Source organism: Ambystoma mexicanum, chromosome 1p (assembly GCF_040938575.1).
Source record: "Ambystoma mexicanum isolate Mex_15411 chromosome 1p, UKY_AmexF1_1, whole genome shotgun sequence".
In the NCBI taxonomy this organism is placed as follows: domain Eukaryota; kingdom Metazoa; phylum Chordata; class Amphibia; order Caudata; family Ambystomatidae; genus Ambystoma; species Ambystoma mexicanum.
This window is the reverse complement of record NC_090921.1, coordinates 973550496-973565673: the sequence shown is the minus strand read 5'-3', so window position 1 is coordinate 973565673 and position 15178 is coordinate 973550496. Positions and strand designations below refer to the sequence as shown.

At 46.2% G+C, this 15178-nt stretch overlaps 1 protein-coding gene across 1 annotated transcript in view; it reads left to right on the top strand.

The window, feature by feature from the left end:
* Positions 1-15178, top strand: part of LOC138582593 (endonuclease/exonuclease/phosphatase family domain-containing protein 1-like) — a 149125-nt gene that overhangs the window by 92921 nt on the left and 41026 nt on the right. Inside the window, exon 3 of the mRNA XM_069654011.1 lies at positions 14722-14773. Coding sequence (XP_069510112.1) covers positions 14722-14773 — 52 coding nt within the window. The remainder of the gene's footprint in view (positions 1-14721; positions 14774-15178) is intronic.

Sequence of the window (15178 nt, the reverse complement as noted above, 5' to 3'; positions counted from 1 at the left end):
GTGTTTTTGAAAACGTTAAAAGGTGTGCATGTTTTAAACTCCAAGAACCAATGCAAATGTTTTCCCTGGGACTTGCAGTACCGAAATCTGACATTTCACCTTTAGTTGTTTGCTATGTTTCCTACGGTTATATAGTGCAGTGGTGACGTGTCCAGTCGTAAACCTGACCACTGAGGTTTGATCGCCGAGGTCGCATTTAATTCATAAATTCGAAGATGATATTCAATGTTTCTCATTTTAGCTGGAGGGGACCGAGTCCACCCTCTGAATAAAGTGGGTGGACTTCGCCCCCCTCCCCGCGTGTACCCTCGACTTGAGCCCTGTACCAAACCTTTTTTTTGCGATATGTTTTTGGAAGGATAGATATCCATAATGAAGCCTGGGGATTTTGCTGAGTGGGTGAGTTGAAGGTTATAACCATTCAAGCACATTTTGTTCAGCCACCTTTGAGTAGGCTGCTGCTTGGAGGGGTGGCCAGGAGTATGATTTTGGTCATGCTGGCGTTAAACTTGAATTAGGCACTTCTCATCCATGTTTGAATGATTTCAGGATATGAGCGAAGGCAAGCAATTTCTTGTTGGACCTTTACCTTTAGGTACAACTGTGTATTGTCTGCGTACTGGTGTATCGTGATGTGGGGGACATCAGAGCGAACCCAGCAATGGCATATAAAGGTTGAAGATGACTGGCGAGGGAATGTAACCCTGAGGAACTCCACAGTTGAAGGGGTGGCGTTCAGACCTCAGGGAGCCCATCTGGACAGCCTGATGTCTGCCAGATAAGTAGCATGTGAACCATTATTGTAAGGTGCAAGAGAAGCACATCCTGTGTGCAAGGAAGATGAGTAGTGTGGGATGCTGAACTGTGTCAAATTCAGCGGAGAGATCCAGGACTAGCAGGTATGAGTCCCCTTTATTTATAATCTGGAGGGTGTTGTTGAGCACCTGGGTTGTGGCTATACCAGTTCTGTATTTGAGGTTAAATCGGGATTGGTAATCCCAGAGCAGACCAAACTGTTTGATTTTTGTAAGTAGTTGATTAGCAGTATTTAACTGCTACAATTGGTCTCAGGGAAATGCTATAACCTCTGGTTTGGCATGAAAGCCGACAGTCTGCACTAGGAACTTTGTCAACTTCTGGGATTTGATTGTGAAGCACCCAAAGAGATTGCTAACCCAAGGACAACCACAGAAGCTCTGCACCAGCATCTTTTAGGCTCTTGAAACCCTGGGGGCAAAGGTTTGCCTCTTTTGTGACTAGAAATAACGTTTTGGGTTCTCCGTTGCATTGGTCTAGTGGGACAGCTGGATTAGTTCTTCAGAGGTTTTTACAAACCACAACCTATGAATGCTGAATAGGACCACCTTTTCTGGATTGTTGTTATTCAGCTCCCGAGTCATCATTATTTCAGTAGTACATCTTCAGGATTGCTCTGGCTTCACCTGGGTTCTCTGGTCCATTCCTCTCAGGTTCTAGCCTTCTTTTGCTGGCCCTGCCCACTGTGACGAATCCGTAGACTTTGTCCCTTCTTTCTTAGGGAGGTGAGCCCACTCAGCAAAACCCTCCCTAGGAGTTTGTGAAAGTGGGACCTCACTGGGAGTGACTTCCCTTTAGGGGACAAGGCCTCCCATTCCCATGGGGAACTCCCGTACCTAAGGTATTATCGGCCTACATGGGAGTAAAAAATAGTGACAATACCTGCGTGTTTGGCTACGGGTAAAGCTGAACTTTCCATAAGATTGACAGCCTGTGATGAACAATACACCCCTTTTGAATATCGGATCAAGAAGAAAGGGTCAACAACCCTTGAATGGAGGAGAAACCCACCACCGAGGTGCGACTCAGATACAAGCAGAAGGGGGCTGACGCAGAGGGAGATGCAGTCCGCCAGACAAGGAAGCATGTGTGGGGGTGTGTGTGTGTATATATATATATATATATATGGAAAAAAACTTTAGTTAAAGTGAAGTTAAGGTGACTAAACATAATGCAACAACACCCTTGAAATTCAGTGGATTGGGAAACTCAGGACCGGCTTAACTCGGCTCGTTCCCATTGATCTCCCCCATAATGCCATATCCCCCATAATGCCATTTTGTATGGCATTGTGAAACCCTTCTCTCATAATATATAGGTGCTCTTGGGCTTTGCAAGGGGAACGTGCCAAGTTAAGCTGCTTCTGAGTTTCCCAATGCGTTGAATTTCAAGGGTTTTGTAGCATTATGTTTAGTCGCCTTAACTGTACTTTAACTAAAGTTTTTTCTTTGACTTTTAAGAGTTTTGTTATACCATAGTTCTTTTAGTTGCAGCACTGGCCATGGCCTTTTGTCAGTGGACACAGCCATACTTTATATTTTTCGTCATCACTGGCCATCGGCCATGCCGACTGTATTTATTTTGGCTATCTCGTGCATCAGGGAAAAAAAAGGTGGCAAATTTTTCATTTCTGAAAAGCCTCTCTGCAGCGATGCATCATGGGTATATCGCTATAATCTTGGGAGAAGGGGGCAACCCTTCTCCATCAAATATTTAAAAAGTGACTGGATCAAAAACCCAAAACCACAAAAGGATTGCGAGTCAACGCTTGGTGCCCAAGATCGTTCAGTCCTGGTCCAAATCCATCCAGTAGTTTTGGCTGTGCCGTGGAGCAAGAATTTACATTTTATGTCTATGGAAAAATGAATGGGGACTAGGCTGAAAGTGCTTTTTATTTGTTTTCTTAATAACATTTTTATTTTTTAACAAATATTTCCCAAACCTTCCCGTCTTCTGGGGGGGGTTCCCAGGAGTACAAAATTGTCTGAAAAATGTCATCCAAATGCATCACACGAGTCAAAGGTTATTAGCATTTTATTTTTCCAATTTCCTATGGAACTCGCATCTCACCTTAACGATAGATATAGTTTACAACTACCTACCCTTGCCCCATCCAAGGGTCACAGGGACCTGAGAGGGCCAGAAGCAGAGAGGGGTCATACGAACCCTAAAGAACTAAGTGAGATATTGGGTATGGGGAACTCAAAGGACCCAAAGGGGCACAACACGCAGAGTGAAAAGCAGATATCACGAAAGCACCTTACAATTGGTCGAAGTAGGGTGAGATCGACCAAGTTGGTGGAAAGAGATCAGGGAAATATCCCCCCACCTAAAGAATTTTGGTCTTTGTCTTTTTCCAGGAACTTGAGACTTTTGTTCGAACTTTGAGGAACTTTTGGTAGACTGACAAGAACTGTTTCTTTGAGTAGAACTGTTATTTACTTCTAACCATTGAATCCAGACCAGGAAGGGATTCATGGGACAACCGGGGATACCTTTGTGAAGAACCAAGAGTGCAGGGCACTCAATCGATTTTCTATTATGTTTTTTGCTGAGTGATAGGGACAGTTTAGTGGATACGTTTTGCCCGAGGACATTTTTTATTTTTTGACTAGACAAGTACCTCAGTTTAGTTTGGTTAGGAAGGGAGCTCCCTTTTAGTAGTAAGGTCAGTGAGGCCTTTTCTTTTAATTTAAATAAAACTATGTTCCAACCTGGCCTCTGGTCCGAGTCCATCTGGCTTGCCATACCACCCACCCAGCGTCAGCCACAACCATTCCTGGTCCTGCTCCTAGGGCTCCAATTTTCAGGCTCTTCACTGGAATTACTTCTTCATTGGGACCTTCTGTTGCGTGGAGGGGGGTCCACTGACTCACCACTGCAGTTGTTCCATTCTGTGACTGCTGGGCTCCCATGCTGAGCTAGCCCATCGAGAACTGAACTGTGACTTTCCCAGCCAGTGACATCATCACTTACTTCTGCGGTCCCCCATTCCGGGGTTGGTGATTGAATCTGACTGCCTCTGGCGGGTCCTCTGATCTTTCAAGGGGTGTTTTGCGGTCTGACCTGCTTCAAGGTCCGTATAAAATGCCTCATGCTTGGCCTAATACCACAGAGTGGTTGTAAGGATATTATTGAACTGTCTAGGGAAGAGAGAGAGGAAAGTAGGAGCATATGAAGGATGCACTGATTCCTATGGGCCCATAAACGTAACATTAAAACGTGTGAATAATTGTATTCTGGAGGCCTACGTGCCTCCCCAAATTTACAGTTAATGACTTTGGGCCTCATTACAAGCCTGGCGGTTCGGAAATAAGGGTGCTGGTAGCAACATATCAGCATCCTTTCTGGACTGCCAGACTACGAGAATGCCTGCAGGGGCCGATGCTCCTGGCAAGTCTGACCTGCCGGGAGCACTGGCCACTGCAGGCATGGTTTTCACAGAAGCACCGGTACGGTTAGCAACGCAGCCGGTGCTTCTGTGTCCCCATTTCCATGGAGTCCTATGGGATTCAACGGGCCGCCGGGACTTGTAATATCCCGGTGGCACCGGGATATCAGGCGTCGGAAACTGTGTTACGAGGTCGGTGGCTAACCGCCGGTAGCACCGGCATGTTACCGCCGAGCTCGTAATGAAGCCTTTTCACTTGTGTGAACATTTTGTGGTCTTCTGAGACCACTTATTGTATTTTTAACCATATTCAGAAAAGTTACTTTACTGTGCACTGTGAGGGGTCAAAAATGAGAGTCAGGCACAAGGTATTCATATTCTTAGGAAAAGACCTTTATTGAAACAAAAATGGGTTGGGAAACTGCCCTATTCTAAGAGGAATTTCCCTACCTAAAAATCAAAACTAAAAGGAAAAGTCAGTGTCAGAAAGTCAATATTTGAAAAACTGTCCTTGCGTCCAAAATGTCCTATCCTGACCCTCACACTAATAAACAAACAATAAAAGGGTGCAGGGGAATGTCTTTTCCTTGATGTTAGCAAAAAGTGTTCAAAACCAGAGCCTAATAATGACTTCAAGAAAAATGTTCTCCTTGGTAGAGAAACTTGAATCCAGAGGGTGGTACCTTTTCCCTGGTTTCTTAAATAGGATGGAAAAAGTTCCACTTTTGATTAACAGTTCCTTTGTTTCTTCCCTGGACTCACAATGTTCTGTGCATAGTGCCTGTGTACAGCCCTGCCAGGAATCTTCACTCAATCTCATACACCTGGTAAACTCACCTGCCAGGATTTCTTTTATAATTCCTTCAGTCAATCTCAATTACCTGGAATACTCACCTGACAGTTTTTTTTGTATAGTTCCAATCAGATTCCCTGGTATACTCTCCTGACAGGAATCTTTACATAGCTTTAACTGCCTGGTGCACTTGTCTGCCATGTCTTCTCTTAATTGATTCACAGATCCTTTGTTATACAAAAATGGCCTATACTGTGAGGTACTTGGTATATTTGCCCATGGTCGCACTTGCTCAATCTTCTCCCCCACACTGGCATCTCATGCACCTGTACTGGAATGGGGTTGGTTTCTCCTGGTACTGTGTCTTGTCTGCATACAAACATTCTTCTTATTGGGTGTTGCTTAAATACTTGGGTCATTACGACATGGGCGCAAAGGGATACCGGGCACCGGTAATGACACCGGTGCCAGTAATCCCTTTGTGCCCTATTCCGGGGTCCCTTTGCGGGTTCCTCCCTTAAAGCCTGGTTTTACCAGGCGTTATGGACAGGACCCGCAAAGGGATACCGGGGTCAATAACGGTACCGCAATTTGCGGTACCGTTATTGCCGCCTTCCTCCTTCCTATTGAGCCCTATGGGGGCTCAAATGGCAATGGGGAATGGCTCTGGTGAATGGGGAATTACCGGTCCCGCCAACCTCGGACTGGACCGGTAATTACTCCCTTAACCAGACCGGAGTCGGATCGATTTTGGAGGCAGCCATGGCGCTAATAGCACCATGGCTGTCTCCAAACTCGGAATGAGGCCCTTTGTCTTCACTGCATTCAAATATTCTTCTTATGCTCTTTTTATCGTTAACAATCTCATACTTATGAAATGCAGGCTACTGCGCTTGTCTGAATGCCCTGGGGTCTCTAGCTGCTTTGGGTAGACTCACCGGTCTCTTTCAGAGTCTCAGACTCTGCCTGCGCCTTTGTGGAACAGCGGCTTCCTTTGCTTTCCACCCTGGAGTCAGCAGAGGTCTCTCCAGCGTTTTGTGTGGCTCCGGGTTCACATGCTGGCTTCCTCTCTCGGTCTGGACTGATGAACACTGCTTCAACTAGCGGTCCGACACCTAGAAGCTTCTGTGCAGCTCCTCATGTCTCTGCAGCTTTTCCTGCTCATCTGCAGCGTCCCCCCTTCACTCCCGGTAACCTTGTCTGTCTGTCTCCCGTTCAATTTACCATCCTCTCCTGCACTGCACGCCTTGTTAGTGCCGGCACTATCTTTAAATGCCCCGCGCAATGTAAGGTTTGATAAACAACTAGCCTGCATTTTGTATTTCAAGCATCTATCACTCTGCACAAACTCATTCATTCTCTTCTTCGTCTCAGTACCTGAGTGATTATGAGAGTTGGAGTCTCTGAATGTCATCAGGCTTTTAACTCTGAAAAGGTTTTTCTCAGGACTTTTACAAAAAGGCATATTAGAAGCAGAAAGTGATATGTGTGAGTTGGGAGTGTTTCAGCTAAAGGTGGGGGCCAGCCTAACATGTGGTAAAGAAAGGGTTTCTTGATTTCTTCTACAAGGGGGAACCGTTAGATGACAATAGTCCATTAAGGTGCTGGGTGTCAGAGAGTCTTCCTCGTGGGAAAGGGGGGCAGGTACTGTGTTTCATTCAGTGGAGTCATAACATCTCCCCAGTGGTTGGCCCCTTCCATGTGATCCTCCCTCATAAAGCCGCCTCCAGGGTCAGGATCAGGTAGCGGCTGCCTTTCCCAGGCCAAATGGGGGAAATTCCCAGCGCGGAATCTGTGATGACTCCACAGGGTTCATCACAGCACATACCTGTATATTTTGTATTTCTTCCCTATGAGCAACTTTATCGTTTTAAAGAATATATATTTCACAGATGTGTTATATGGATCAACCCCTACTGTGTTATAATCAAAAGTAATTAATATACCTATAAAGCAGCTCATAGCTTCTGGAGAATTGCCTTTACTGCTTTGCCCATTCTACCACCTGGTAAATCAGGAACTCTGAAGAAGTAAGTTAATATATATCGACACTAGAAATAGGTCGATTTTCAGCTTGAATACCCTGTAAGGCTCCTGGTGAAATGTGCTGTCAGCAATTATGTGGGTGCTGACATACTATTAATGTATTAATGCCAGTCGTCTCCGCTTGGCACTAATGTATTCATGAGGACCGGATAGGACATAAGTTTTCTGGGACATGGCCTCCACGAAATGTGCAGGTTACCTTTGGGAATAAGATGATCAGTGTGTTTCAGAAAATAGGGCATTGCAGCTAGGTGCTCACCTCTCTGAATCCACATGGCAAATGGCCACCTGGCTGAAAGGACAGTCCTGAGCACCTCCTGGTTGATAGTCATGCTTTCTGTCACGCCCAAAACCACTAGGATGCAATGGGCCAGATTCTCAGAAAGTAGCACAAATGAAAGGAGCGCAGAGAATGCACTATTTTCATGTGCACTACTTTTAGAAATGCTCCCATCAGCTTATTCTAAAAGGTGACCTGCACATTTCAGGAGGGGCTCGACAGTAACGCAAAGATGCGCTGTCCAGCTCCCTTGCATACATTAGTGTCAGGAGCCCCTCCCAACACGCAGGCTCCCAGCAACCATGTGGTTGCTTGTTGTAGCAGCTGAGGGAAGGCTTATTGGCTGGCTTAAACTGTCAAAAGGGGAAAAGTGGTTTCCCTTTTACAATTTAGTTCACCAGCACGCATACCCAATAGGCCATGCAAAGCCGGGGACTTTTTGCTTCCCCCGCCTTGCATGTTCATTGGGATGCAGGAGAGGGAACTGCATGGTTGCATGTTGTGAGGGGGGCTCCTGCACCTCTCCACGCACATAAACTGATCGGGATGCCAAGTCAGAAGAGCACCAGCGCCTGCGTGCATTTTCAGGAACCAGGGTGCACTCTTTCCTTCTTGGTTCCTTTTCGTGCTGCACTGGAATCGGAGGGCTTTCGCAGAAGTGTCAGAATCAAGCAGAGTCCGGACTGGGGCTACATGCAGGTAGGAATTTATTTTGTAATGTGTGTGTGTGTGTGTGAATGAGTGAGTGTATGAGGTATGGGTGCTCGGGTAAATGCTGCGTGTAAATGAGCGAGTGAATGTATCAGAGCGCTTTTGTGCTAGGCTTGGGAGCTAATTTTGGCAGGTGGGGGGAGACTGAGGGTGCGGCAACAACAGCATATTTTACTGGGCATTTATCATAGATACCCAGTAAAAAATTAAGTTTATTTTTTTGAAAACATTTATGTGTTATTTATTGTGTGGCTAGACTGGCATTTTGGTGCAGCCAGCCTTCTTACTGTGGCATGGCATTTTTATTGTTATTACATGGCTAAACTGGCCTACATTGTGCAGCCAGTTTGGACATGTTTTCCTATTGTGGCATGGCATTTTTAAAATCCAAGCCAACATGAGTATTTTCTTACGTGACGTTACTGCCATATATTGGCAGAGCCAGCATGGACATGTTTTCTCACAGTGTCATTAATGGCATTATGTGCAAAGCAAACAAATGTTCTTCTATAGGAATATTATATATTGGTGCAGTCAGCATGGAAATGTATGGGCACAGCCAGCGTGAACCTTTTTGTGTACTGAGCTCCATGATTAAGTAAGCTGTGGAAACAGCGAAACGTCAGTTCTTTTTTTGTTCTGTTGGTGAGAAAATAAATGCCTAATTGGTAACCCTCGCTGCTCGGTGATTTTTTCTGCACCTTGCTAATTTAGTGATCGGCAGTGCCCATCTGATGAGCGGTTTATTATACTAATTTTCTTCTGTGCTTCACATTTTTTATACTGTCATATATTGTGGCCAAAGGCATTATGAAAATGTGTTGGGAAATACTCCTGTGCACTACTGGTGACCTGCAACTATTGTATTTTTGGATGGCATTTACACTATAAAACCTTTTGCAACTCCCTGGCTTTTAATCCAATTTTTCATAAAGGGTGCTGTGTGATGTACATTTTAACGCATTATTCTAAAACATTTCTTAGGGGAGGGGTTTAGGAGAACCACCCGGAACCATCCTTGGTTTATCATGCTTCCCTCGTAAGCTTTGTCGCTCTGGCATATTTGTGGAAAATATTTACGGCCCTCCAATTAAAAAGAAACACCAGCTGCCGCTGATTATTATACAAATAATGTGCAGAGTGTTAAGTAATTATTATAGAGTTTCCATGCAGGCTCGGTTCAAGAAGTGATTGATGTGGTCAATGTACAAAATTCCAATTGATTGGAGGTTTAGGTCACACCAGCACCTACATTATTATTATTATTATTATTATTAGTAGTAGGGTATTTATTGAGCGTGGACCTAGCGTCTGGCAGCAACGGAGCGCTTTGAAGAACATGGTGCGGGAAGCAGAGAAACAGGGAGCAGGGAGCTAACAGGGGAGGGCAGGCAGTGTAGTAGCAAGGGATCATAAAGATAAGATAAAGCCGACAATATGGACATTAGCTGATGATGTTCATAGAGTCCATTTGGGTAACGTAAACTTGGCCACAAGGAATCAAAGGAGAGGAATAAGAGTTACACCAGTAACACACAGAAATGGGGTGACTCTATACAGCTTTCCAAATGTAGTGTTTGCCTGTTGCCCCTTGTCAGTCTGCGGCCTAGTTTGAGGAGGTAGTTGTGCAATATGTCCCACTCATGCCTCCAATGTCAAGTCCTAACGCTCCCTCTCCAGGCACAGCTCCACCTCACTGATGAGGCCCAAAAAGGCTGAAACACATGTATGGGGTTGCTGTTGGTACGCTTGTTCAGAAGGGAGTTGCCATAGTATTTCGGTGCTGGACTGCCTTTGTGGGCGGGATAAAGACTGATATGCAAATGGATATTTCCCATCTGTGAAAGGAACAGTGCGCAAAAAGCAAAGGTTGCGAACTCTCAAAGTGGGAAAAAAAAAACACAGAACAGGTTATCATGCCATGTTCTTTCTGGAGTGGGGCCCCTGTCTCTGTATGGATGAACATTATCAACTGTCTTCACACTGCACCATACCACCATCACACTCAAAACGGTACAAATGTCCCCCTCTTGAAGAAACTGTCCCTCAACCCCGCACTTCCTGTACACTCCTGTACACTCCTGCCATCAATTAAATACTACTGCAGTCACATAAGGACTACCACAGGTATCTTCCCTATCCCACCTCCTGTTCAACCTATATGAGTCCCTCAGACAGACTCTAAGTAGCCACAACATCCATTTTCATTATTACACAGTCAACATACAAGTATACTTCAAGATCACCTTGCCTAATGTTAGAAACCTGAGGCATTTCTGCAAGGCTATTCTCGGGGATTCCCAGGGATACTTTGTTCGGGTGGCCAGGGGAGGGCCATCGCTCTTGGATCCCAACCCTGGGGGTGGATGAGCGAGGGAGGATCACCTGGGCAGGGGGTCCTTGGGGACTATTGGAGACACGCCCTTGGGTGAGACATCGTATGTCTCCCGTTCCGATACACCCCTACCCGACATCCCCTCAGTTGTCATGGGATATTGTCAACTGAGTCCCATCATACCCTGGTGCCTTTCTGTACGGAAAAGGCAAAGCCATCAGTGAAAACAAAGAGCATCCCTAAATTCCAACATGAGTTTTACCCCTTTTTCCTCGAAACTCACTGTTCAACAACTCTATATTCAAACCCCTTTTCCTGACAAAAATCTACAACATCTTTATCCCTTTTTTGTAGAACACCACAATTCCTATAATCCCATTCCCCTATTAAAATACCCAAGGACTGGGACGAAGAAAAGGCAGATTGGAGTCATGAAGATTACCCATAGGACTCCATTGTCAATGGATTCCTATGGGAAGTCTCCATGTTGTCCCGATAATGTGGTCAGGCAGAGTCAGGCAGGGACGGACTGCTACTCACACCTGACTCCACTCAACTCTAGCTTGGAGTACAAAAGCTGCAGCCAGAAACAGCATTTTGAGCGAGCCGGGGATGCTGAAGGGTTCAGAGAAGCCAGAGGGAGATCATTTGTGCTGGAGAGAACATGGATGGACTGGAGGAGGAAGAGCTGCCCAGACACTGGACCTGTGAGAACAAGGGAGGCTGCAGAATCGAGTGGAAGCTGTGCCTCCAGGGAGCCAAACCAGTGGCAGCCTGGGTTACCTGGTGGCACCCACATCAGAGCTCCTCCCCTGGGCCACAAAGGAGAACCCAGGTCTTTGAGGAGCATGTGGTTGGAACCTGACCTCAACCAAGCATCCCCTTCTTGCTCTTGCTGCTCCCAAACCACGAGAATGCCAATATCAGGGAGCTAGTGAAGTGGGAACAAAATACACCACAATGCATTTTGGGACTGAAGTCCAAAACTGGTTCTTTGTGAAAACTGAGAAGACCTTTGTGTAAAACATTAAGCAGGGGTCCGAACGCAATGGAGGGAGAACCCTAAGAACTTTTGGGGAGAAGTCAGGAGCACAGAGAGGACCTGGAAAACCAGAGTGCATAAAAAGAAGCCTTGAGAGATTGGAGAAGAACGTGATGCCGATTCAGAGCAAGGGAGAGGCTGTGGCATGGCGACGGAGATGTATTTCCAGGCAGCCAGTGAGTTGAGAGAACTTGTACAAGGCTGAGCTGTGTTGAACAAAGGTTGCCAGCGGTGAGAGTGTCACTGATGAAAGATTGGTGAAACTGCGAGTGAGGAGATCCAGATAAAAGTGGAACATTGGGAAAAACAGGAAAACAGACCCCCTTTTCTACATGATAGCAGAGTGGTCCGGCACCAAATGGGTGCCCAGTCGAAGGATCTCTGCCAGGAATGTATACTGCAAATAGAACTTTTGAGACTGGGTAGAAAGATCAAAGTGGTCCTGCGAGGGTTTAAGATCCATAGCACAATCGAAAGTTTTCAATCCCAAGAAATACCCAAGAGAATGAAAGATAGGCTTGCGCCCGATCGAGGGGAGCCTGCAACATTGACAAACATATGGTATTGAAGTTACTCAAGTCAAAGGACATTACGATAAGTGAAAGGGAGGTCTGAGCCCGAACGAAGGGGGCCTACGGTGTCTTTGAAAGTGAAGGGAGTCTGAGCCCGGCTGAGGGAGACCCCAGGGTGGATGATCCACCCGATATATGCTACAAGAGAAAGGAAGAGAACTTTCAGTTGTTAGTTCTTTTTGTTGAACAAGACTTTCTTCAAGCAAGAGACTATTTGGGCTGTTAAGAGACTCTAGGCCTCATTAGGGGTCTGGCGGTAACCCTGCCGGTTCTACCGGCGGGTTGCCACCAGACCCGGAAAAAATTACCTGCGCCTGACCTCCCGGTAACACCAGAGTATAACAACCCTGGCGGCCGGGAAGTCAGGCACCGGTAATTCTGTTAATCCCCATTTCCATAGAGTAGGACTCTATGTGAGCGGGGACCACGGAAGCACTGGCACCGTTGTTAACGGTGCCGGTGCTTCGTTTACGGTCTTCCTACCCTGGCCGATGTGCCCGGTAGAGTCAGACCTGCCGGGCACAGCAACTCTGGCAGGCAGACCCATAGTGTGCCTGTCCGGTAACAACAGTGCTGGTAGGCTTACTGGCACCATTGTTACCGGACCGGCACACTTGTAATGGGGCCCTCAGTCTTAGAAGGTCCTGGTGTGCCTTAGAGACTGCCTCCTCGTGCTAAGAGAAGCCAGAGTGTGCGTTATTATTTGATGGTCGTAGCTTGCTCCCATATTTAGACTTTGGATTAGATAGGCGTTATTCAAACCCTTTTTGAAGTTCAATAAACACCCTTGAACTGTGATCACTTGTGTGTGTCCTCTTACTGTTGATACCATAGTTTCCTTACACTAAGAACTCCACATTCTCAAAAACTGTCTCTCCACCATTGCCTAATGGATGGCCACCCATTTCCTAAACTGAACCCATCCAAAACGGAATACCTCCTCATCTGCCCCCTTGCCCTCATGCATAAATCTGACCTCACCCCTTGCATCAATGAATTCACCACAGACAACCCACACATCTCTCCACACCTTTGAAGTCCCTAGGCTTCACCATTGACCCCTGCCTATCATTCATTGTCCACATAGCTGCCAACACTAAAGTGTGCAACGTAAAACTATACCTTCTATACAAACCAAGACACAACCTGCCCCCCTCAATCACTTCCGTACAACAGACCAAGAACTCTTCCTCTCCAGGCTGAACTACAATCCTCACTAGACTTCCACACAACAATCTTGCCCCCTGCAAGCCTTACAGAACGCAGCAGCAAAACGTGTTATACACTTATCAAAACACTCACACATCATCCTACCTCTCTCCAAGGACCACTGGCTCCACCTACCTCAGAGAATTTCTTTATAGGGTTTCTGCATATACAAAGCCATCCACCTCATAACCCCATCCTACCTCCAAAACAAACGTAATGCCATCACGGTAAGCTCACCTGCAGACAAAAACGGGCTTTCACCCAATGGGCACCCTATGGCTGGAACACCTTACAAGCCTGCAACGACAACATCCAAGCTGCCCCTTCCATCACCACTTTATGCAAAATCCTCAGACCTTGACTCTTCCCCCACCTAATCCTGCCATTTCTCCTCCTCAGTTATCTTTTATTTATCCTGATTTTCCTATCTTGTAATAAACTTTGTAATGCACACCGAGATCCACTTGGTAGGGCCAGCACTGTATGAAAGTTTAAATAAATCTCAATGCCCAATATGTTCCTGTTGGGCAGTTCTTTTTTTTTTATAGTTTCTTTTATTTATTTTATTTTTTATTTTATTTATATAGCGCACAAAACTCAGAGGTATCTAGGCGATTATACTTAAGAGATTGGTTACAGTGATTTGGGTTACAGAAGGAAGCATGAGAGGTGGTTACATCAACAAGGAACGTACATACAGAAGTAATCCATCACACGCAAAGTGCAGAAAAGAGTTCAGATGCGCAGATACATGCAGCAGCAGCATACGAATACATAAGTCAAGTAGGCAGCAGATACATGGTGCCTAACCCCATGTTGCAGGGCGGCAGCAGCATACATCTGCAAGAGACAAGTAGGCAGCAGATACATGGTGCCTAACCCCATGTTGCAGGGCGGCAGCAGCATACAAATGCAAAAGTAAATTCGGCGGCAGATACATGGTGCCTAACCCCATGTTGCAGGGCGGCAGCAGCATACATATGCAAGAGTCAATTAGGCGGGCAGTGCTGGGCTTGGAAGAATGGGATAAGGGGAGGAGGAGAGGGAATCAAGAAAGGCAGGGGGGACACCAAGGGGCCAGAATGGAGGGGTGGTGGACTCACACCAACATCACGGGTGACTAGTGGGGCATGGGGGCACATACGAACATCACAGGCAACCAGGGGGAGGACACATAGCAACATTACGGGTGACTGGGGAGAGGGGCACATACCAACATCATGGGCGACGAAAGCATACCTGAAGCGGACAGGGAGCAGACAGGGGCCTTAGTCGTGGGCCTTTGTGGATTGGCCGGCTCCCACCTCCCGGTTGCAATGAGCGGCCTTTGTAGACCAATGGCAGCCAATGGGAGGCGGGAGTGAGGGAAGGCCAAGTCAGGACACTGGATGTAAAAAAGCGAATCGTGAATTGCAGATGTGTGCCATTATGTGCCATAATGCTTCATGAGGCTGGGTGCTTGTTCAAATATGTATGTTTTGATGCATTTGTTAATTGTTCCATTTATTGTATCTTCTCTTGATCAGAATTACGTTGCTGGCTATACAGGAAGTGCTGGAAGAAGCTGCTCTGGAAAGGGTAGGTTTGTATGTTGTACGCTGAACCGCGTTTGCTCTAATGCAGTTTTCAGAGCAGACACATTCAGCCAATCTGCTCTCTAATACTGGCGGTTTGATTGAGATGACTTCTGGTTCTGAAGGAGGTTTCTGGGTGCGTATGAACATAATGCTTGAAGATTGGCCCTGAAGTGCGGGTAAGTGGTTTTACTAGATGTGCAATATTTGTTGGTGGATAGTGAGTATATTAGGTAGCATCGTGGTGCATGTACGGCTTGTTCTTTTTGTTAGCGTGGTAGTGACTTTGTTGAGGTAGGTTGAGTTAAGTGTCTGGAACCTCTGTTGTTGACTGCATTTTGAAAGCTGAATGGTCCTCTGATTACCCTATAGCTTACCCTACTTGCCACCACTGGAGTATGTCCCTGGT